The sequence below is a fragment of the Colossoma macropomum genome, unplaced genomic scaffold, assembly GCF_904425465.1.
Source record: "Colossoma macropomum unplaced genomic scaffold, Colossoma_macropomum, whole genome shotgun sequence".
Classification (NCBI taxonomy): domain Eukaryota; kingdom Metazoa; phylum Chordata; class Actinopteri; order Characiformes; family Serrasalmidae; genus Colossoma; species Colossoma macropomum.
Window position 1 is genome coordinate 16,191,782 of NW_023494805.1, and position 23,677 is coordinate 16,215,458.

The 23,677-nt window shown below is 40.7% G+C and overlaps 1 protein-coding gene across 6 annotated transcripts; it reads left to right on the top strand.

Moving 5' to 3' along the window:
- Nucleotides 1-6,954: 6,954 nt before the first annotated feature.
- gal3st4 (galactose-3-O-sulfotransferase 4) lies at nucleotides 6,955-22,114 on the top strand. Of its 6 annotated transcripts, none has more exons than XM_036597401.1 (4): nucleotides 6,955-7,317; nucleotides 17,573-17,686; nucleotides 18,770-19,079; nucleotides 19,734-22,114. In XM_036597401.1, exons 2-4 carry the CDS (start codon nucleotides 17,580-17,582, stop codon nucleotides 20,730-20,732), a joined length of 1,416 nt encoding a protein of 471 aa, XP_036453294.1. In that variant the 5' UTR covers nucleotides 6,955-7,317; nucleotides 17,573-17,579; the 3' UTR covers nucleotides 20,733-22,114. The 6 variants fall into 6 exon arrangements, with proteins under 6 accessions (XP_036453294.1, XP_036453293.1, XP_036453291.1 ...); XM_036597400.1 differs by having other exon boundaries at nucleotides 17,576-17,686; XM_036597398.1 differs by lacking the exon at nucleotides 6,955-7,317 and adding an exon at nucleotides 16,353-16,462.
- The last annotated feature ends 1,563 nt before the right edge of the window (nucleotides 22,115-23,677 follow it).

Sequence of the window (23,677 nt, forward strand, 5' to 3'; positions counted from 1 at the left end):
AGATTATGGTGCATTTTATATTTTATGTTTTATTTTTTTTTCAATTTGTTAAGCTTAGCAAATAAACAGAAACTGTGCACTAATATTTTCAGAAAAATTGCATGTTAAAGTGTGTTTTCTGTGGAGGATGGACCTATTTTCATTTAGAACATTGACAAAACGTGATTTCATGAGGGGGTGTAATTAACCTTAGTCTCTAACTACAACTTGTTTTGTCTTTTGTGCTTGTTGTGTATGTCAAACAAACAACACTTTTTTTATAACCCACATGAGCTGTTTCCTGCTATACTTGTTAAATTGGTTTCTGAATTCTAAAACACAAACTTTAAAATATCATTTCAGACATGACCCTTAACAAAAAGGATTAAATGACTGTATAATAAAGTTAATATAGTACTCTACATATAACATACACCGATCAGGCATAACATTATGACATCCTCCTTGTTTCTATGCTCATTGTCCATTTTATCAGCTCCACTTACTATATAGGTGCACTTTGTAGTTCTACAATTACAGACTGTAGTCCATCTGTTTCTCTGCATACTTTGTTAGCCCCCTTTTACCCTGTTCTTCAGTGGTCAGGACCCCCATGGACCCTCACAGAGCAGGTACTATTTGGGTGGTGGATCATTCTCAGAACTGCAGTAACACTGACGTGGTGGTGATGTGTTAGTGTGTGCTGCACTGGTCTGAGTGGATCAGACACAGCAGTGCTGCTGGAGTTTTTAAACACTGTGTTTACTCACTATCCACTCTATTAGACACTCCTACTTTGTCAGTCCTCCTTGTAGATGTTAAGTCTGAGACGATAGCTCATCTGCTGCTGCACAGTTTGTGTTGGTCATTCTCTAGTCCTTCATCACAGGACGCACCCCCACAGGACGATGTTGGCTGGATATTTTTGGTTGGTGGACTATTCTCAGTCCAGCAGTGACACTGAGGTGTTTAAAAACTCCAGCAGCACTTCTGTGTCTGATCCACTCAGACCAGCGCAACACGGAAAGCATGTGATTCTACAGGCTGTTAGAATGTACTGCTCAATTCTGCATCACTTAGAGCAAACATTCCACCCTACTTGGATATCAACACCCACTCTGCCAGCTGCAGTTTCACATACAGATGACTGATGAACAGGAGAGTGTAAAATAGCGGCCTCATGTCACATATGGAGAACACTGCATTTCTGTGTTAGTGACTGATTCCGCAGACACTTTTTCATTGATATGGACTATCTGGACTATATTCTCTCTTCACTAGAGTCTGGAATGTAACCAAGCTAACGGGCTTCAGTAATATTCAGGAACAGGCTTTAAGTTTAAAATGTTTACTGAAGGAGTCAACATCAAATGTTAGCTTGATGCTAACATAACATTAAAATCCCCCAGGCTAGTATTATCTCAGCCAATTACAATTACAGAGTGACTTACGTGGTTTCTGCATTAAACATTGCTGTGTGTCAATAGGCACTGTTCATTGATGCATCCACAAATCCACATTAAGACCGTACTATGCACAGTAGAAGCCAGATGTCAACAACGTTCAGAAACACCATTTTGTTTGAATTAATTAATTAAAAGCCTGCTTATGTTCCAAATAAGCCCACTCATTGTACGTTAATGGACAACAGAACCTGACCCCTCCCATTAAGAAGGACTGATGAGAACATTTAATCTGGTAATGAATTATCAATAAATAAACCTCTGGTTTATGGGCTCGAGCTCATCTGAAATGGACTGATGCACAGTGGAAACGTGTGTTGTGATCCGATGAGTCAAACTTTCTGACTGTTTACGGAAATAATGGATGTTGTGTTATGCAGGCCAAAGAAGAGAAGGACCCTCCAGATTGGGCCCAGCATAAAGTTTAAATGCCAGGGTCTGTCATGGTATGGTCGGGGCTAGTAATGCCCAAGGAATGGGTAACTTGCACATCTGTTAAGGCACCATTATATGCAGCCACACTAGCATTTCTGCGTTAGTGACTGATTCAGCAGACGCTTTTTTGTTGATGTGGACTATCTGGACTATATTCTCTACTCACTAGAGTCTGGAATATAACTAAGCTGACAGGCTCCAGTAATATTCAGAAACAGTCTTTGAATTTAAAACCTTTACTGAAGGAGTCAACATTAAATGTTAGCTTGATGATAACATAATATTAAAATCACCCAGGCTAGCAGAAATTAGCATTATCTCAGCCAATTACAATTACAAAGTGATTTACATGTTTTTTTGCATGAAACATGACATGCTTGGCTGTCACATGCCCACGCTTTACTGACTGTTTCTGGCTGTCAGTGTAAACAAGCTGAAAAAATCCAATATGTATGGTCTCACTATACTATGTGTTATACTGTGTGAACAGCATATAAAATCAACACCTAGAAAATTCAATTTTCTTCACATAGGAGTACATGACAGGGTAAAACATAATACAAAGACTGAATTTAATATTTTTGATTACTCTTTACAGTGTATTCAACAAGCATATGGGTACTATAATTAATTAATGAATTAATTAATAAAAAAGAACAAAATGTGCCTTCTTTAAGCCTGCTAGTTTTCCAAATAAGCCCACTCATTGTACGTTAATGGGACAACAGAACCTGACCCCTCCCATTAAGAAGGACTAATGAGAACATTTAATCTGGTAATAAATTATCAATAAATAAACCTCTGGTTTCTGGGCTCGAGCTCATCTGAAATGGACTGATGCACAGTGGAAACGTGTATTGTGATCTGAGTCAACCTTTCCGACTGTTTACGGAAATAATGGATGTTGTGTTATGCAGGCCAAAGAAGAGAAGGACCCTCCAGATTGGGCCCAGCATAAAGTTTAAATGCCAAAGTCTGTCATGGTATGGTGGGGCTAGTAATGCCCAAGGAATGGGTGACTTGCACATCTATGAAGGCACCATTATATGCAGCCTTCTAGATGACGTCTTTTTCAGGAACGTCCATTCTTATTTCAGAATGACAAAGTCAAGCCACAATCTGCATGTGTTACAACAGCATGACTGCATGATCAGAGAGTGTGGGTGCTAGACTGGCCTGCCCGCAGTTCAGACCGTTCTCCTGTTGAAAACAAGTGCCACATTATGAAGAGTAAAAGACGACAAGGGAAGCCCCGTACGATTCCACAGCTGAAGACTTATATAAGAGCGGCACAAAAAAAATCTGCATTCAAAACTGGGTCAATTGGTGTCTTTAGTCCACTAACGACTATTAAGTGTTGTAAAGACAAGACAGGACAAGACAAGAAAGGAATGGACAAGAAACACAATGGTAAACATGATCCTCCAATTTTTTGGAATGTGAAGCAGGCCCCAAATTTAAAATGAGCATATATATATATATATATATATATATATATATATATATTTACAAAAAAACAAACAAAAAACAAAAACAATGTTGTTCATAAGGTAAAACCAGCTGTAAAGTGATCATATAGCTGGTGTGTCAAAGTATTAGTGTAATCATCATTCTATTTCACTGAACGAGATGTACATGTACATTAGGTGTGCAATGGCTATGGAAAAGCAAAGTGGATTAAAAACACAGTTAATCCATGTGGATGCACGAAAATTCTAAGAAGGTGGAATGTGAACTTGGCAAATGGTGTTTACTTACAGTACAACTTCAAGTATGATGTAGGCCAACCCACTTAAAAATGTAAATGTCTGAGGTGTTGTCAAGCTTAGTTGTAGTCTGCCATGCTTAAAAAGTGTAATGAAAATTGTAATAAAAATTATTGATCCATTTAGTGCCCCTATGTTTCTTATAAATATTAGGCTTCCGTTCAAACTCTTATGGTAAATGCCATGCCATAGAATAGGTTTGTGTGCTTATTAAGGCTCACACTGTCACAAAGGAGTTTAAGTACTTTCTGTAATTGTGCAAAAATGTAGAATTTTTTTAGACAAAGTAGCACAAATTTGCACTGATTATTTCAAAAATGTAATTTTTTTCTCTGAAGTGTAATTATCATGTCTGTAAGGTTTAGATATATCAGTGCACCATTGATGCCCACCTCTAAACCACTGCTACCATTAAAAAATCGTAAAACTTATAGTTTGTATATGAGTATTCAATAAATGTAGAACTGTAATGCTGTTTTTAACCACTATGGTAAGTTATATGATGTTTCTTTGTGAGTAACATTTACATTGTTTGCCCCACAGAATTCTAAGATCACCTTTTAAATAAAAGTTTTCATGTTGATGTCTTATACGGTATGTGGGCTTATTGAGGGCTTTTCCCTTATTTAGTTTTCCCTTATTTAGTTTTTGATGATGGCTAACATAGATCAAGTGGCAGAGGTGCTAAATAATTTTTCCTCATTTGGAAGTATCTAAGCCTCAAAAACACCTAAAACCTTCCTTAATCTTTCTAAACTCACTCCATGCAGCGCTGAAGAGTCAACTGGAACTCGTGATCCCGCGGAGTCCCCTCGAGTTTCATTATTCAGAGTTAGCAGACAGAGGGAAGCTCAGTGATGAATGGACCGTTTGTTCCACTGGAATATTGTATGTGACTGAAACAGATGGAGGGTGGGATAACAGCCGGGTAGTGGACTAAATACAACAGACAAGGGAGCACGGAGCTCCTCCAATTATTGAAGAAGGCTAAATAGATAATGAATGAAAATTTAGGTTTTAAAGAGAGAGAAAATTATATTTTATTGATTCTCACATAAATATGTACTTTTTGTCATCATCTATCTTAGCCACTGTTTTGTATATTAGTCTTTTTATTATTGTGCTACCATCTATTCCTTGTTTATTACTTTGGTGCGTCTCTGTGAGGCCTATGCTAAGTTTGTCTCTCTCTTCTTCTCTTCGGGGGAGGATGTTTCTGGAGAAGACTGTAGTGATTTAGATAAGGACTTGCTTTTGCTGAACTCTAAACTATTCAAGACTATTCAAGGCTTTGGACTCTCATCAGTTACCTTTATTATTTTTTTCATATTTCCTGCTTATGCAATGCTGGAAATAAGTACCCACCACATATTATAACAGCCTTATTTACTAGTCATATTTGATGCTTGAAATACTGGAGATCTGTTTGATTTGATTTTGCCATCTAAAAACCACACATACTATTACAATATAATATGGCCCAGTTTCCCAGACCCAGATTAAGGCTAAGGCTAGACTAAAAATAATTTCCAATTGTTGATTCACTATTGGGTATGGAGGGTTATAAAACAGTCCATTATAGCTCTTAGGCTAGATCAGTAACAATAGTAGTGAGGGCTTATCACTATAATTAAATCAACGTGAACTGGAAATCATAATGCAATCATAAGCTTTTTTGTTTGTTTCTGTTTACAGAGGTTGAAAAGAAGACATGTAAATAATTTGATAAAATAATAATCTATTTTACCAGCACTAACTTCAATATTGTTACAGTTTTCTTCCTGAGCATTACCAGATAAATAATAAAATGGACAACATTAGCTGTTGCCACAGAACTGGATTTTATTACCCCAAATGGTGAACTCTCTCTTATACCTAAAGGCAGCTAACTAACATCCATGGCAAGTTTTACTGCTGTAATATGCAAAATCATGTGAACAATAACATGAAACTTAACCTCCCGCCCTTTAGTAAAAAACAGCCAATCAGCTTGCTGGTTAAGCCGCAGGTGGGAAAAGCCAAACAAGCTGAAAAACATAATTTTTGTGCGTTACTTCAGCCACAAACTATTTATGATGTTTTCTTTAATGTGGCTGTCAGTTTAAGGTTTATAGGTCTCGCCTCCTTCACAGTGACAGGAGTCTTCTCTGGAAATGAAATAACTGCCCGGGGTCATTGACAAGATGGACAGACTTTCTATGGTTTTTCCAGAGATTCTCCTCCTGGGGGAGGGTCTCTGCTTTTTCCTTCACTTGAAGGAAATCATGCTTTGAAATGGCTGTGACTGGCTGAGATGTACACCAGTTACTATTTTGCAACTGGTGAATTGTAGCTGGGCACATATTTGTTTATTATATTTTTTTCTTTCTTTTTTACAATAAAAAAACATTTTTATGATGTCACAGTTAGTGGCTATAAGATAACACTTAGCAGCTATGAGATCACAGTTAGCTGCTATGATGTCACAGTTAGTGGCTATAAGATCACACTTAGCAGCTATGAGATCACAGTTAGCTGCTATGAGGTCACAGTTAGTGGCTATGAGGCCACACTCAGCTGCTATGAGGTCACAAAAACGACAAAAGGCTGTGTCTAAAACATAACACATACTGCCTATTTGTACACTATTCTGAGGCAGGAAGGCACCCAGTCATGTCCGAATAATCTCTGTACAAAACGCTGCCTGCTGAGGTTCCTCCATTCGGCCGTTTTTTGAAGGCAGCACAGGTCCTTTGCTGCCTTGCATATCCCCTAATACTCTGTGTCCACACTGATGCAGTTAGGAAAAACAGCAGAAAACTCCAGCACTGACACAGCAGTGGGGTCTACATAGACACAACCACAGCTACTTTTTGTCTTGGCTATAAAAAGATGAGCATACTAGCTTCCTATCTTTTTTTTTCAGGTTAAAAGTTGCTAAGGTCTACCGCTAACAGCAGTGTACCTTCATCACAGTGCTGCCTTCTGTGGCACTGACTTTTAAGACAGCACAGGCAGCAAGGCATCGAGACAGCTGCCTCAGCTTCAGACACGTCACTGTCTCATCTGTGGAATATATTAACGGGCCTACAGCAGCGTAACCGTTTGTGTAAAATGGTAGCAGTTTCTTTAATGAAGGGCAAATTTGACAGTTTAACTTGTCCTTTTCTAAATTAATCGGTTTAACCGACAATAGGTAAGGCAGTCCAACTGAGCTGTGTTTTCCAAAAGGCTAATCGAAGACCTCACTGTGCTGTGGCCCACGGGCAGCGTGCACACGCGTGCGCGCTCACAGAGCCGTGCTGTGTCAGACGGGGGTGCAGTGGGGGATGGGGGCAGCACTCACAGTTTCTCAGGCAGATTTCAGCTACTTCATGAACACACTCACCAAGACGGGGCCAAGAGAGCGGACTGGGCGAACAGGCGAGCGAGCGGACATTCAGTGAGGCGTGTTTAACTTTACCGACAACCTCTCACCGCAGACCCGGGCAGTGGAAGCTCTGGACGCTCTGAAAGCTCCTCCACAGCGGCGGCTGGGCTCATAACGGAGCGCTATGAGGGAGCACAGTTTACAGTGTACCGTCAGTTTACCAGAGCTGAACGGCTTCAACCGCTGACCGCAGGAAGGAATCTGGGGTCATTTTTATACGCTTATACGTCGCTAAAATATCGGTGAGCGGAGGACCATCTGAGATGTGAGTACAGCTTCGGTGGCAACTGTTTTAGTAGAGGAGCTACAGTTTGGGACAGTCCCATCTCAAAGTTTTACAGCAGTTGAGTCTCACTGTTTTGTCGTGTTCGTGTTGTATCGTTATTCAGAGAGACTAAATGTATATGTACGTGCTTGTGGGTAGGTGACCTGTTGTGCTTTGGGCAAAATACGGGCAATTACAGCAAGCTGCTGACTTTACAGTGTGGTTCGTAAACTATCAGTGCTCATGTCTATGACCATCACGCTTTCTGAGTCATATTGTGGCCAGTTGTCTAACTCGTGTTTCTTTGCTTGTGCTCTTCACGGATAACCAGCTTAATTCGGTCAACAGGTCGTCCCCGTCGTATCCTGCCAGCCTGGGAATTAAACTGATTATTCCCTTGGGTCGATTAGTGAGGGTAAGCTTGTCGAGTGGATCCTATTTCGTAGTAACGACCAAGTTACTAGCTAGTAAGTCAGTTTGTTACACGCTCAAGCATGCGTGGACTACATGCTGTTATCTGGAAGTGTTTTTGTCTTCACAGATTTTCCACACGTTCGTACAGTTACACTGTAGTGAAACGGCAGTGAGAAACTTCTCAAGTTTCAGAAAAGTAGGCTAACTCTGCCCTCCTCCATAGATAGCCTAATGACGGCTTGAAATCCCCCTTTCTTGAAGATCCATGCCCAGCATATACATTTAAAGGGCCCATATAATGAAAAAAAAACTGCTCATAAAAATGTAGTGTGTAAACATTAATAAAGTTTCAGAAAGTAAGGTTCACCCTCAGTCCAAATCTGGGCACTAAACAGCGTTTTGAATTTGTTGTTTTTGTGATGTCACAAAAACCAAAGCATTTACATATATCTGCCTGATCAGGCTGCAGCGGTTTAACCGCACCCATTAAAGCTGTAGTTATAAGGAGTGTTTCAGCTTGGACAGCTTTTTGAATAAGCCACAGTACAGGTCAGCCAGTCACAACAGAGATCATTTACATATCAGTCTTAGAGGCACAGTAACATAATACATAACTGTAAGTTATATGCCTTTTAAATAACATGCTTACAAATTTTCTCACTCATCCAGCGGTTGCATCCACCATCATTCCTGAACATAACAGACAGTTCATCTGGAGTGTATATTAAATTACAAGCGAGCGATGGTCATGTGTGAAATCAGGTGGTTGTGATTGTGTGGGAGCACAATGTAAGTGAGAACTGAGCACATTCTTGAAGTTATTAGTAAATTCCACTGTGCCAGTGGTTTGCTTGTGCTTCGAAACAAGACCTAAACACTACTGCAACTGACTATCTTTTTGGTGGTGTTGAAGGAATGATGTTGAATCTTTTGATAATGTGCATTTGCTCTTCTTGTGCTCATTTCCATCCTTTTCTACATAAGTGCCTTAATCCTGCTAAATAATAGACAGCCATGCTAACAGACACTGGCCCATGCCTGGTGAAATATTAATACATAGAAACTGGGCCACGAGGGTGAGATAGGTGTTCTGTCCATCCTAGCTTTGCCTAACTCGACCAGAAGTAGGCAAGGCAAGGCAAGGCGCATTGTGCTGTATTCTGAATTCGGGGTACTGACAGCTTTGCCCGCTCATGCTAAAGTTTTATGAAGTATAGTCTAAGATGGCAACTCCTCCCTGAAGCAGCCGGTGCTACATTGTAATTCTTTTGATTGTTGAGTGTAGACGGACAGTAGAGACGGCATATTGATATTGAGCATCAGTATCAGGCTGATGTCTGACGAAAGTGCTGGATACTGGATGGCAATAAAGGATGAATCTGATCCTGTAACAAATCTGTCCTGAAATGGCACACTCACACTGTGGGATGTGATCTCGTTATCAGTGTATTTCTTCCTCTGGGGTGGTAGAGTGTTTAGTTTCAGTAGGATAGCCTACTTTTAGATGCTCATCTTAAGTGAAGTGCTTAAATTAAAAATAGGTCATTCAGCACTTATATTTTTTAAATAATATTGGATCAGTAATGGCATCAGCCGATACTCAAGATTTCAGTATTGGTATTGGAAAATAAAAAGTGATATTGTGCCATCTAGGAGTGGGCAATATGATGATATTTTATGGTTATTATCATAAATTCTATCACAACACGTGTTTCTGAAACATGTTGTAGATATCATCATCAAAGTTCATTGAACAACTGCATTACAAAGAGAATAATTGGTCCTGTTGTTTTAGTGCAACACAGCATGTGAAACATTAAATAAAAATCATTGCTCATGTAGTTTTTGACAGTATTTTTTAGAGGTGGGCAATATGACAGTATTTTATTGTGATACATTTTGTTAAACTCTGTTATTGGAATATGCTTTTTCTGAGCACATAGTGGATATCATCCATACTTAAAGAACACTGATCTAGTGATGCAGTTTTTGGTGACTGTTTTTAGTATCATGGTATGTATTGTGTATTGTGAGAATGTCTTAGTTGTTTTGCCGTATTTTTTTCTTGTATTTAAAAGTGGCACTAGTGGTGGTTTTTTATCTGTACAAACATAACAAATCTACATACTGTGATATGTATTGTGGCCACCCATAGTGCCATCCTCAAGAAAGGAGGGAAGAGAGAAAAAAGCAGAGTAAGAGAGTAAGACAGAGTCAGAGAGAAATACCAAAGCAGTTGTTCAGCTGCGAGGCAGAAGTTCAGGATAAAAGTCGATGCCCAATACCAGATGTCAGGTGTGTGTGGCATATGTGCAGCCAAGTCTTCTGGCAGCTGGCACTGTAATTAATGCTGACATAAAGTCAGAGGGCATTATGGGAAAGAGGTCAGTCACAAAAGCCAATGTTAGCGTTAGTGTTAATGTCAGCAGAGATGGATTCTCACGTGCTTGCTGTAAGCAGTGTACACAAAACATATTTACTGAGTTTTAACCCCATCAAAATGTGAAGTTGCCTTTGCTTTCTCTGAATGGTCCCCTAGAGCTCCAGCTGTGTAATGTCTGCTCCTCAGCGCTACTGCATCGCTAACAAACACATATCCAAAAACAAGTTAAAGAGGGAAGTTGAAACCCCCAAAAGAGGGAAGTTGATACCATCTTTGGATCAGGGTCGATAGAATTCACCCTTTAGTGTCAGGTAGACGTGTTACTTAATGGTCCTTTCAGAATCTCTGTGAAAGAGGTCCTCTTGTCCCCACTTTGGGACATGATGAAGAATTTCAAAATGCTTTCAAAGCGTTTCAGTCGTTTAAGAAAAGACAGACAACCATGCAAAATAGACCTCAGACATGAAACATTGTTCTTCAGGAAAACACTTTGCATTTAATTTTATTTTATTTAATTTTTTCCACTAGAGGGTTTTGCAATGCTGTATAATCTATTTAAGACAAAACCTGAGATGAATCCTCCTTTCACCCATATGCTTAGAGGTCGGGACCAGCTGGCCTGCTCATATGTTTCCCATAGTAAACAATAAAGAGGATTTAATCCTACATAAAGGCTAAACTCTAGCAGACTGCTTTAGATCCAGTTGGCTGTGTTCTGTCTCTAAGACATGCCTCTTCAGCACAGAAATTTTTAGCATCTCATCATTGCTGCCTTGACTTGCCTGTACTGGTAGTTACTATTTGCTGTTCAAGAAGAACTTTATGGTTAATTATTGTATCGCAAGACTTCAAGACTCACAGATACTTATCGTTTACTGATTTGTACTTACTAGTGGTCTTGCTTGCACAGCCAATATAGTCAGAGTTTACAACAACAAATCAAACTCGTGAGTTATGATGAACTGGACTGAAGTCCTTTTTAGAGGGTGCCAGAGCTTAGTCAGTATTAGGGGCAGGAATGTCTAGAGAAGTCACGATTTGATTTGATTTTGATTCAGGGTGTCAAGATGCGATTATAAAAGGATTCTTGATGCATTTCTGTTTTTGATTTAGATTTGAATCTACATTGGGATTTTCATATGTGTTTGTCATTAAAAGGTACTGTTAGTTTAGTACCCTTTAAATTACAGTCATATCCAAAAGTTTGAGTACCCCCCACCTCCGGTCAAATGACATTTTCCATTAATTAGGACAATAAGTTAACACATCCCCTACAGAAAACAAACGTAAAAATAACTTTCTCTGCACATTTTAGTGTACATTTTGTATTTATTTGAAAAATAAAATACAACGTGTCATAATCTTTGCACAGGCTGCAATTTGTTTTTTTTCCCCAATATGTTAAATTCAGTAAATAAACAGTAATTAAAGCATTAAAATGTACAGAAGTGTGGAGAATATGTGTTGAAAATGAACGCAATGTGATTTGACCAGAGGTGCCTAAACTTTTGCATACAGCAGTAGCACATTGTGCTTATTTATCATGAGAAATGTCTGGGATAGGCCTGGGCACCTTTTAAAAATAACTTGCACAGTATTTTCTTATTGAAAATCGGGATTACAGATTATATCGTCAGTCACCAACTTTATTTGAATTGTTCATTGTTGTGAGTCGCAGTCAGTTGTTATAATTGTACTAAATGGCAATCAAATCTGTTTGACTACTTCAAAAATTTCAAAGCTTTGAAATAAACAATTTTTAATTGAATTATTGTGAAACTACTCAAAAACTATATTACTCCACAGGAAGAAATACACAGTTAACAACATCACACAGTGTCAATGTTTGCTTTTGCGGGATACAGTTGTTACAGGATGGCCAATGGGTCCAATGCTTTCTGCTGATATCGGCCTGATATCTGGTATCAGATCGGTACTATCTCTACTAGTGATCTGTGTTGTCACTGGAATCCCTATAGGTGCCTTTACATGCCTCTGTTATGATTAGTGATTAGCGGAAATCATCAGTGGTGCACCACAATAATAAACCAGCTAAGAAATCTTGACGAAAAACCTAATTATGGATGGCATGCATGAAAAGTTTAATGAAGTTTCAGTTCAGTTTCAGGACCGGTCCTAGATAAATTACTTCTCCCAGTGACAGGCTTCTTCTAGAAAATAGAAGGAATAGAAAATCTTAGGGGTTGCTTTGTAAAATGCACATTTTGTCATCTTATACTTCTGTTTGTTAAACTTATGTTATTGCTGGAGGTCACTATAGCTTAGCAACTGTAGAGGTACATTGCTACTTAGTAGGCTTACAGTGTGGAGCCTTGAACTCTTCCAGGCATGAACCATCTGTAACTCGCGAAATCCAAACCTGATGTCTGTCTTATTGAAATTCAGCCAGTGAAATGTAGACACTGACCTCACATAGTCCGCTGTGGTCCTCAGTTGCCATGAACCTTCTTTGATCTCTCTTACTCAGTGCTGTTAAATGCCCAACTGTACTTCCCTTTAGCTTATGATGCACTTTTTTTAAAAATACTGATTTTGTTTTTTGGACCAACTGCAAATGCGTAGGTCAAGAGTGCATCTTTCATATCCACAGTAGTATAATCCCATTTAAACATTATTCCATGTATATACTGTAGTGTGGTAATTCAAATACATGCATCCTGCAAGCAAAACAAAACAAATTGCTAGTTTGAGCATTTAGGCATTTTTCCAGCAGAACCCTCTCCCTGATCATAAACGACCCAAATACTTAAAATATATGTCAACTTCTTGTCATTGTATGGCTGTGCTGTATACAGTGACATCATGGTAAATTCTGTGTTTTTTTCTTTTTTTCTTTCTTTCATTTGAATTGTTTTAAGGTTTTAAAAATAATATTTTGTATAGATGCACCAGTAATTCATTTTTAAAACCAATTCCGTTTTCTTTTCAACTAAATTGAAAACCATTTTTATTCACATTTTTTTTAACATGAAACACACTAGTACACTTCAGACTAGGGGTGCGGGAAAAAAACGATTCTTAGATGCATCGCGATGCAGAGGTGGATGATTCTGAATCGATTCATCACTGTCAAAAATCGATTTTCTAAATATTTAATTTATAACGTAATGTTGACGAAACGCAAAGAGCGGAACCTGGAAGTGGGTAAGTGCAGCGCCCGGACAGTCTGTGGCGGCACATAAAAAACACAACTGGATGAGTGAGAAATCCGACCGGCTCCCTCTGCATTAAAAGCCAGGTTAGGTCAGGAGTCACAACAAAAATGATAAGAAGAGCCATTTTGTCCTTTCAACAAAAATCAAACCACCTTGGGAGCCGCAACATTTAATGTCCAGTATGTGTCAGTATGTGATGATGTCCTAGTTTAGGCTAAAAAATATAAACGAAAACACAGACTTACTTTGCTCTGCTTTAAGCTTTAGCTATAGCTGCTTTTCTTCCAACAGGACAAGCATGAAATAGTGACTAAAATGTGGCCCATTAAAACTACATATCAACCAGCTGTCACTTCCAAGCCATTTTCAAGCTGCTGCTTTGCACTGTTTAAATTCTGATTTTAAAGACAAGGGCTGTGCTGTGATTTCGGCCACATTTACATGTAAAATAATTACTCAGAGAGAAAGTTAGAAGTGACAGAATATCTTTCTTTTTTCTCACACACAGCGCACAGCCTCAGTCTGGGTAACAAACCATAAAAGGGATGTTCTCTCTCCGAATGTGCTGCTCCACCTCTCTGCCACTCACTAAACTGAGTAGACGCAGAGAGAGGTGTGCCTCTCGCTCACGGGGCAGTACTGTCCACTCTGTTCTATGGAAAGTAATAAAGTTTGTCCTAGCCACTAGATATGTCACTTTTTTGAAAAACGTTGATAAAGGGGTCTGAAAAGTCACTAAATCTAGCAACATATTCACTAAGTTGGCAACATTGGCCATGGCTTACATACACTGGTGTTGCACAAAAATGTAGCATGTTTCTTATTCAAAAATAGCCAAAGGAAATTGGTAGGTCAGAGTAACACAACGGAGATAACGGAGATAAGATATTTAGGGATAAACCAGCCTTCTCAGTCACGCGTCCTTAGCAACGCGTCCTCTGCAACCTGCTCATGTTCAGGCACTCACATTTTGGGGTTTAACATAACATATTTATTCACAATGAACAAAACCTCCACTTTTTACAGTTCTGTTGAAACACTGTTTTACTGAATTGTTGGTATTCATATTTACTCTTAATCTTCCCATGATATGCAATAAGTGATTTTAGTGATTTCAGTATTCGAATATGCCACCTTGAACAGTTAACATGCGCATGGCTAATTTTAACAAACATGGCTAAACTTTTAGCAAAGTCACAAAGCAAACATTTTTTGTTTTTTAATGGGCTCTGCTGCTGTTTTTAAATTCTTAAACAAAAAATTGTTAGTCTGTTTAAATAACATGAAATCAAATAAAGTGCTTCATTGAAAGTGAGAGGCACTTGACTATTTAGCATAATGAGTCATGCAACAACTTTCTGATATGGATGTTTCAAAAAAATTGCAGCACCAAAATCAAAATAACAAATTTTCAGATTGCCATGTGTTTGAAGCAAAATATCTGATTGTGTTTCCCGAATATTTTAGGCCGCTTAAGAGCACAGAACTAGCGTACCGCAACTGCTTGTTTTTTAGGGAGCCGTCGGCTCCACCAGACTCACATAGGTTTTTGCTATGTTTAAAATATTTTAAAGGTCTGGACTGGGTTGCTGTTGTTTTTTAGGTAAGTTTGTACTTCAGAATGTGTGTAAAGTCTTCACTAAGACCTTAGAAAACACTGGTTAGTCTTAAAGTAAATTCAGTTGCACCACAAATCCATAAGTCATGCTTTAAGTAGTAACTTCTGTCTAATGTGTATGTCGCTTTAACATGGCGATCACGTTTAGAACCAATCAGTAAACCTGCTGCCATGGAAATGCAACAGCAGCTTTCCTTGCACTGTCTTTTTGTATTACATGGAAAAATATCCAGTATCGAAGAGACAAAGTAAAACTGAATAAAAAGGAACAGCTGTGGAAATTGTTCATTCTTTAACACTTTAACACTGACCATTTGACATGACAGCAGCATTAGTTTAGATGTTTGGGCAGCTGCTGCATCTCACTGAGCTGGAGCTGTGGATGTTATCTTCATGTTTGGCGTTAGAACCAGGGCAAAAGTTGGAGCTTTAAGGCACATTTTTGGTCTTTTTTTTGTGCTATCTACAACATTTCCGTTAGTTTCCCCAATACTTACACCTGTTTAGGGGGATGTGTAAATGTTTAGTAACTACTGATGCGATCAGCTCCTGTTTGTTTATTATTTTTAGCAGTTGCAGTTAAACAATCCTGAAATCTGGGGGGGTGCTGCAGCCCCCTCAGCACCCCACTTTCCACATCCCTGGTAAACAGTTTTGGTGAGTTGGAGTTTCTACAGGAAGTGCACACTGGTAGAACAGCTCAAAAAGTTTGTCATCAGCTTCTTCGGAAGAAAACCCGCTGAATCAGCGGCCTCTGTAACCAGTGTGGCTGATTGAAGTTTCGAATGTTTTATGTAACGGTGTAGCCACGCCCCATTTGAAAGGCCCCGCCCAGGGGCGTGACACAGCAGGGCCCACGGGCAGACCCTTTCCCCCACGGGACGCGTGGCTGCAGTCTTTTCTGAGCTGTACAAGCGAGTCATTACACTTCACAGAGAGGAAGTTTTGGTTCAGACATACCAAAACCTCCTGTTTTTATCTTGTCTCAACGCTGCCTTCTCATTTTAACAGCCACAGTCTGGACTGCTGCTCTGTCTCTGCTTTGCAAGTGAATCTTTGTTAGTCTAACTGTGTATTTAACTGGAAGCGCTCGCCAACATCAGCAGCACTAATGAACCGCTGGCTGAAGCATGACGTCAAGCAGCGACCTATAGCAGCAGGCTGTGTCTGCGCTCATGAGTCCCAACACACCCACACACACACACACACACACACACCCCCACACAGACACACACACACACACCCACACGCACGCAACGCGCGCGCCTTCCAAAACACAAAGCTTCCCTTTTTCGTAATTTAAGCCGAAAAGCTGAAGCGGTGGGTGGGAGGCGGGCGCTCTGGGGCCGGACGTCTGCACACAGCAGCAGCAGCGGGCGGGCTGGATCTTCGAGCCCCGATCGGCGTTTTCCGTCAGTGGCTCAGTTACATCTCAGCGGCGCGGGCTGGATGTGAGTCGCGGCCGGCAGGCGGGCTAATCCGAGATGCTCCGCGGCTGCTGGAGCTCCGTTGACACCGGCCCGCTTTCATCATGCTCTGCAGACGGTCGGCGAGGTAAGCGTGACCGCCGCGCACCGACAGAGGAGACGGGTTTACACGATAGAGAGAGCCGGACTCGGCGGTGCGAGACACGGGCGGTGATTTGGTGAGAGCGGCTAGCTCGCCTGCCTTTGTTGGAGCGGATGATGGTTTCTGAGAAAGACAGAGGAAGACAGAAAGCCATCTGATTTGCTGCAAGTCGAGGCAAGCGTGTCAAAACAACGCCAGCCTGCCAGTCTGCATTCCGCCATACTTAGCCTTTCCCCGTCTTTATGCACACAGACGGAGCTTTTTCGGCTCATTTTGTCCGCTGATTTAATGTAGTTGAACGGAAACGTAGCTGTGCCGCGCAGCCATTGCAGTGCGAAGGGATTACAGGATAAAGAGTCAGCTTGCTATTCTCTAATCAGAAGTCACTCAGATGTACCTCGCTGTGGTTTGTTTGCATTTGCAGTGATAATGGTGATGGCACTGGCAGTGCTGTGTTGCGAAATGGATAAAGAATGCATGCTTTGCATGCACTGTTGCCTTTGTGGTAGCACTGGTTAGCCGAAGTGACTTGAAGCTTTTCCTGTGTAGCCCAGCGTGTTCACATGAAAACGATAACAGTGCACAGCAGCCCTCATTATCACAGCATTACAGCACAGTATAAACACTGTATGCGCCAGATTCTGTAAACTATTTTTATATATGCAGAGGTTTTAAAAGGAATAACAGCCCTCCTGCCGCGTTTCATTTCTCTAATGAGGGTGGTGTTAGTCATAATCTGAAACTGATTTTTTTGGATCGAAACCCCACATATAAATATTTACTTTGTTTACTGTGTTGCTTGCTGAGTTGGCCTGGTGTGATCCACACAAGCTTGCGTTGAGCACTGTTTGTTGGATTTCTTCTCGTAACGTAACACCCTCTCCTTTTTTCTCTGTCGTTTTTCATCCCCACTTCTATTTTCTTCTTGATTCTATGCTTCACACACTCTTGCTTAATGCTCTCCGCTTTTGTCTCCGTCTTTGTTCTTGTGTCTTCATGCCTATTTCATGCTGTTGGATGAACACCTCATTCTCCAACCTTTACACCCATCTACCGTGACAAATTACTCAGAATAACCAGTTCCTTTTTGTCCAGCAGGAGGATGCGGTGGCTGGGGTGCTATCGGCTGGGACCGATGTGGAAAGCAGTCCTGGTGTTTGTGGTCATTGCCTTCGCTGGTCAGCTCCTGGGGGTGCTCTTCAATAAAAGGTCAGAGGGTGTCTTATTCCCCTTGGAAACATGGCTTTTTTGTACATTTTGCTCGTGGCATTGCTTCCTTTGTCTGTCTGATCTTGATGAACCCCTGCATATTACAGTAACAGAATGTGTCATTGCTGAAATGCATCAAGCCTTTTCCAACTGTAAAAATAAAAATAAATTCCTAGAATTGTTTAATGTTTAATTCTTAGTGTTTAGTTCTTTTTGTTTTGCATGAGGGCAACAGACACAAACTGTGTGTTACTTGTCAAAGAGGAAAACAGATCATGATTAAAGTACATCAGCTATGATCTTATGAAGATCTTTGTTCGGTTTGCTGGTCTGTTTTTCTCTGCTGTGTCTCAATTTCTCCAATAAGTGGAACTCTATTTAGACATACGCTATTAACTATATACAATTGGGAATAGCAGTTTTTTTGTACAAACAAAACCGTGTGTCTTTGAAAGGTAACTTTACAGGAGAAGGAAATAACATTCTTAACTTTCAGGGTATGTTAATGTAATGAGATTCTATTCCAGATCATTTTGATTGGTAGATTCTTTGTGAAAGGGCATCTGGTATTTTCAGAAGCTGAAAACAACAAATTTTTGTTACAACACCGACAGTATAATGTTGCTGTTGTCTGACAGAATGCTGTTCAGAGTAAATAGAGTCACAATGCCATTCAGAATAATTACATTTATTAATTTTGTGGAGCTCTATCAAATATATTTCTCCTCTGGGTTTTTTGTTTAGTTCTTCTGTTGCCCTCACTCTTTGTCCTTTTCCCTGGTTTGTTTCACCTTTCTGTCCTACCTTGTTCTCTTCTTACCACCACCTTACTTTTAGTCACTTTCTATTCATTCACTTTATCTCCCTCCTTCTGTGAGAAAAACAGAGAGGCTTCTTTGTTTCCTCCCTCTCAGCTGATTGTTCTCTATCACAGTAATGTCCTCTCTCCTTTCCTTTGTTCGCTAGAGTGCACAGGACCTTCACTCTTTCTCTAATGTGCTGCTGTGCTGTGTGCTTTCCTTTCTAAAACAGACGCTTTATCATTGCCATAGGCCTCATACTGTTTTCCTCTCACTCCTTTAGCTGGGTGCAGCCAGAGCGGCCTCGTTCTCTGTTCTCCATCTCCTCTGAGAACGGCCAGGTGCCTCCACAGGGCTCCTGTCGGCCACACACCCATGTCATGTTCCTGAAGACCCACAAGACAGCCAGCAGCACTGTTCTCAATATGCTCTACCGCTTTGGTGAGGAGCAGGGCCTACGCTTTGCCCTCCCAGTGGGCTACCAGTTTGGATATCCTCTACCCTTCATAGCCCAGAGGGTCAAAGGGTACAGGGGCCCCCATGTAGCAGAGTTTGACATCATGGGAAATCATATGCGCTTCAACAAGCCAGAGGTATGAAAAGCTGTAACTTTTGACTGTTATCAGTTGGTTTTCAGATTTGCATGAGATGGCAGATGTTTTGCATTGTTTTTTGTGAGAGCTGTTTTTTAATATAGAGCTGTATGCTAGTGAAGTTTCTTCTCAACGTGTTTGCTGTGAAATTTTTGTATATATCCTCCATATTCCCAGCAATGAACCTGTGAATTCAAGCAGACCTTCTAAATGAGTTTAGTTTTATCTCACAGATAGATAGCAAAACAGCTTTCACTACCGTTTTTCCCCACCCCCGAGGCTCATTATATAGGTGCATGTAAGGTGTATAAGTAGTTCAGAGAAATTATATTCGTGGTAATGGTCTCTGACCAGAGCACACCCCAGAGACTCATTTAACTTAGATGGCACTCTACGCATCTCTTGGCAGCTCCACCCACTCTGCTTGCTGAGGGGAGTGCTGAACTTTTATACTGTTCCCAGTTGAAAATGTGAAATTATTGCATGTTCCAGCAAATGCAGGCTTTGCATTACCAGTGGGATGTCCTCAGGGATTGTGCAGGGGAAGGTGTCATTCAGGCCTTTCAGTAATAAGAATGTGGGTAGTTTGAGCAAATAAAATCTTGGGTGTTTTAATTTGATTTTTAAAAAATCCTTTCTTCTCTTTTGCTACAGGTGGAAAAAGTCATGCCTGCAGACACCTTCTGTTTCTCTATTTTGAGAGACCCTGTGGCATTAGCGGAGTCCTCCTACGCTTATTATAAAAATGTTGCCCCTGCCTTTAGACGTGCAAAGGGACTGGGCGATTTTGCAGACAACCCTCGCAAATATTACGATCCTCGCTTGCGCAACAACCACTACGCCCGCAACCTGCTGTGGTACGACTTTGGCTTGGATCACAACGCCAACTTCTCCTTGGCTCTTGCCAAGCGTGGTGAAGCAACAGTACGACGGAACTTCAGACTCATCCTTCTGTCCGAGTACTTTGATCAGTCCATGGTGCTGCTTCGTCATGCCCTCTGCTGGCCTCTTGATGCTGTCGTCTCTTTCAGCCTAAATGCCAGGCAGCAGATGCCCAAAGGAAGGTCAGGCTGGGTGGGGAAGGCTGCTGCCCCGGCCCCTCTGGCCCTAACCGAAGAGCAGAGGCAGAAACTACGGGAGTGGAATGCCCTGGACTGGCATCTCTACCAAGCTTTCAACCGCACTTTCTGGGCCGAGGTGGAGCGATTTGGCCGGGCGCAGATGGAAACGGAGGTGATCTTGCTGAGGAGCAGGCGGGAGATCCTGGCTCGTGTGTGCCTGCGTGACGGGGGCCAGCCCGTGGAAGCCAGTCGTATCCGGGATAAGGCCATCCGCCCCTTTCAGAGTGGCCTGGTGAAGATCTTGGGCTATGAGCTTCAGCCTGGACTTGATAATGCCACAAAGGAAGCCTGCCTACGCATGATTAGGCCAGAGATCCAGTACAAGGACCTGTTGGATCTCCGGCAGTTTCCACGTGCCCAGCAGCCCCCAGGGCCAGCAGTTGCTGCTGGTGGGGCTGCTGTCCGGAGGGACCCTTTGTCCTCCAGGACTGGAGAGCACTTGGGGGAGTCAATAGAGAGGGACTGGGATAGAACCATACTGGTGCGTAATCAGTCTATACAGCAAGTGGACAGTAAGGGAAAGCTTAGATAGTGAGGGAGCTAGTCACACCCATTTGCCTCAAGGTCAGACATAGGCCTAGTTTAAGATAGGCTCTAATGGGCCTCTGCACTGCACTACTTAGAGCTGGAGTCAGATACTGGACTTGTAGCACTCCGCTCGGCTCCCGAACTCTTCCTCATCTTGTCCTTCTCCACTGTCATAGACGTCATTGAGTAAAGAGAACTTTTTTAGAGGGACACAATGGTACAAACCATCCACACGATGCAGATGGCTTCATTATACAACTGTAGGACTAGTGCATGTTGGACGATCTAGGTGAGCAGCTCATTTACTTCAGTGTCTGCTTGAAATGAGCTGTGATATAGTATGAAAGCATCCTTCATGCTACACTCTGTCTCTCGCACAAACACACTTTACATTTCATTCTACACAAGTACACACAGACACTTAGGCTTGTGGTCACATCGCACTTTTTGACATTGACACTGCTTTGGTATCCGGTGACAACGCTGAAATATAGTGCAAAAGCTATTGACTGGAGTGAAAATGCCACTAAAGCAAAAGCTTAAACCCTTAATTGTCTGGCACATCACTCTGAAATAAATGCGAACGAGTAATGTCTTTATTTAGAGGGGCTAGACATTCATTTATGGTAAGTACATCACTGTAACTCTCCAACAGCTAGCCCTACAAGGAAAAGGCTGTAGAAGGAATACACCCTGTCCAGAGGCCTAGAATAAGAGCAGACATTACATTAAGCTTTTTTTGTCATAAGTTATTACAGTGATGACTCTTTGTGGGTCTGTGAAAGTGACGTCTCCAGTTGATGACACTGTGAAATAATTTACCATCTAGTACATGCATTATTGCCAGCCTCTCGTCCATCAAAGAGAAAACACTGTTCTACTCATGGTGATCTACCTCTTGGCAGCTTGTCAGAGGTTGATATTTTCTGTTATTTATGTTGTATTGTTAAATATCTCTGTTTAGAACGGTAGATATTTGTCGTTCTGCATTCAGTTCAATCATAACACAGTACTATAGTATTGCCCATCATGTCAGTTTTGCCTTTCACAGAGGTAGTTTGTTAACTACGATGATGTGATACCACTTGACGGACTATATGTCTGTAATTTTGTGCATGATGATTCTGAACAGTTATTCTAGATCGATCAGAGAAATGAATTTACGGTGAACAAAAACACTAAGAAATTAAATGTTTGTAGATGGTGAATGTTTGGCGGCATGGAAAATACTAGAAACCTAGTATGCCAGAAGACTATCACATACACTTTGTCAGTACACAACCCAGGGAACTCCATGTCCAAATCTAAAACAAATTTAGTAATTTTGCCTTATTGGAGCAGGGCTTGACTTTGAAAGCTTTCTGTATTTATTATGTTTTTGTAAAACATTTCTCAGTATATGTAATGCATTTCTATTTTCAAAATGCAAGTGTCTCTTCCACACTAAAATTGATGAGATGTAATTGTAGTGTTTGAACTTGACTGGAATGCACTGTGCAGCTCGATATAGCTCAGCATATTAACAGCTTATCGTATGCAACTTCCAATGCGCGCAGAGTACGCATCTTCAGATGTATTAATTTATTACTTTTCAGTTTAAGCATCATTATTAAAGAAAAACATTCCATGCTTGGCCATCGTCATTATAGTAAGTGAAGAAATGTACTGTATGTTAAAATACTTTATGCATGTTTACAGATAGCATTGACTGACATGAGTGTTTGATAGAAAACCAGTTTAATTTCTCAGTAGTTGTCGCACTACAGCTTCCTCTTAATATATTTGCTACACTTTGACTTGATATGTTAGCATAACTTACTTTTCTTCCATCATATATTTTAGCAGTCCATTAATATCTCAAGCCTATGGCAATATCTGTAAGGAGATGCAGGAGGTAGACAAAACATGACAAACACCAGGTGAAAGAGGCGTAGCATGTTAAAGCAACTAAATCTGTTTTAAAGCAATATTTGCTTTTTTATTCGTAAGATTATTAATATACCTTTGTGCTATAAAAGACTTCACATTCTAGAGCAATACTGACAGTTTGTGATAGAAACAGTGGAAACTAATCAAAGGGTACAGTAAGGCAGCGTCATATGAAAAAAGGAAAAGATGATGCAGTATGGGTGAAGTGGTGGTTGAAAATTGAAGCTGAGCACAATAAAGCCTCCTTGGTCTCAACTAAAATTGCACACCATTAGATTCTCCAAATTCATTCCTGGTAAGGCTGCCAATTGCCAACCTCCGCCACCACTTCAAAACAACAGGAAACCACATGTGGTGAGTGGAAGAAAGCAATATCAATTGTATCTGTAGTTTTCTTGTTGTCTTGTAATCTACATCTGCGGAAGCTTTTCTTTTGAGAAAGCAGATGGAAAACCTGAATCCGAATTGCCTGCTCCCAGCACTTCATTATTTCGTTAGTACTGGTGTAACAGTGTGCAAAGAAGTCCTTATTACTGATACCTATGAACATTCCCTGGTGTTTCCATTATTTTGTCTACCCCTATAATATTTTGCTTGTGTGTCACAATGCATTTCAAGGATGAACATCCTACAGTCCAAAACGGTACAAGTACATTACCTGTGGTACTTCGCTTAAAGGTACACCAAAGAGTTGCAGATACTTCTTAGGTATGAAATATGGAACTTGTGACTGTGAAAATGGACATGGAAATAGGTTATCGATCAGATAGCATCAACACTCTTCACTGTTGGGAGGAAATCAAACAAAGCAACGCCTAAGACCCAAGCAGTTGCAAAAATAAATCAACTAGTGTCTGAGTCATCATGAATTTGATGCAGCTGACACCAAGTGACATCTTAAAAGGAGACGTCTGAGAAACATGAAAAAATGTGAAAAAGGTTAATTGGTGAGCAAGCTGTCAGAAATGACAGTAATACCACTTTGCTCACTCAGCGATCTTTCCTCAGTACCAGAATCCT

Coding starts and splice junctions, on each gene's coding strand:
- gal3st4 (XM_036597398.1), top strand. CDS start 16,440: ATGCTCTGCAGACGGTCGGCGAG. Junction 16,463..17,572: donor CTCTGCAGACGGTCGGCGAG/GTAAGCGTGACC, acceptor CTTTTTGTCCAG/CAGGAGGATGCGGTGGCTGG. Junction 19,080..19,733: donor TGCGCTTCAACAAGCCAGAG/GTATGAAAAGCT, acceptor CTTTTGCTACAG/GTGGAAAAAGTCATGCCTGC.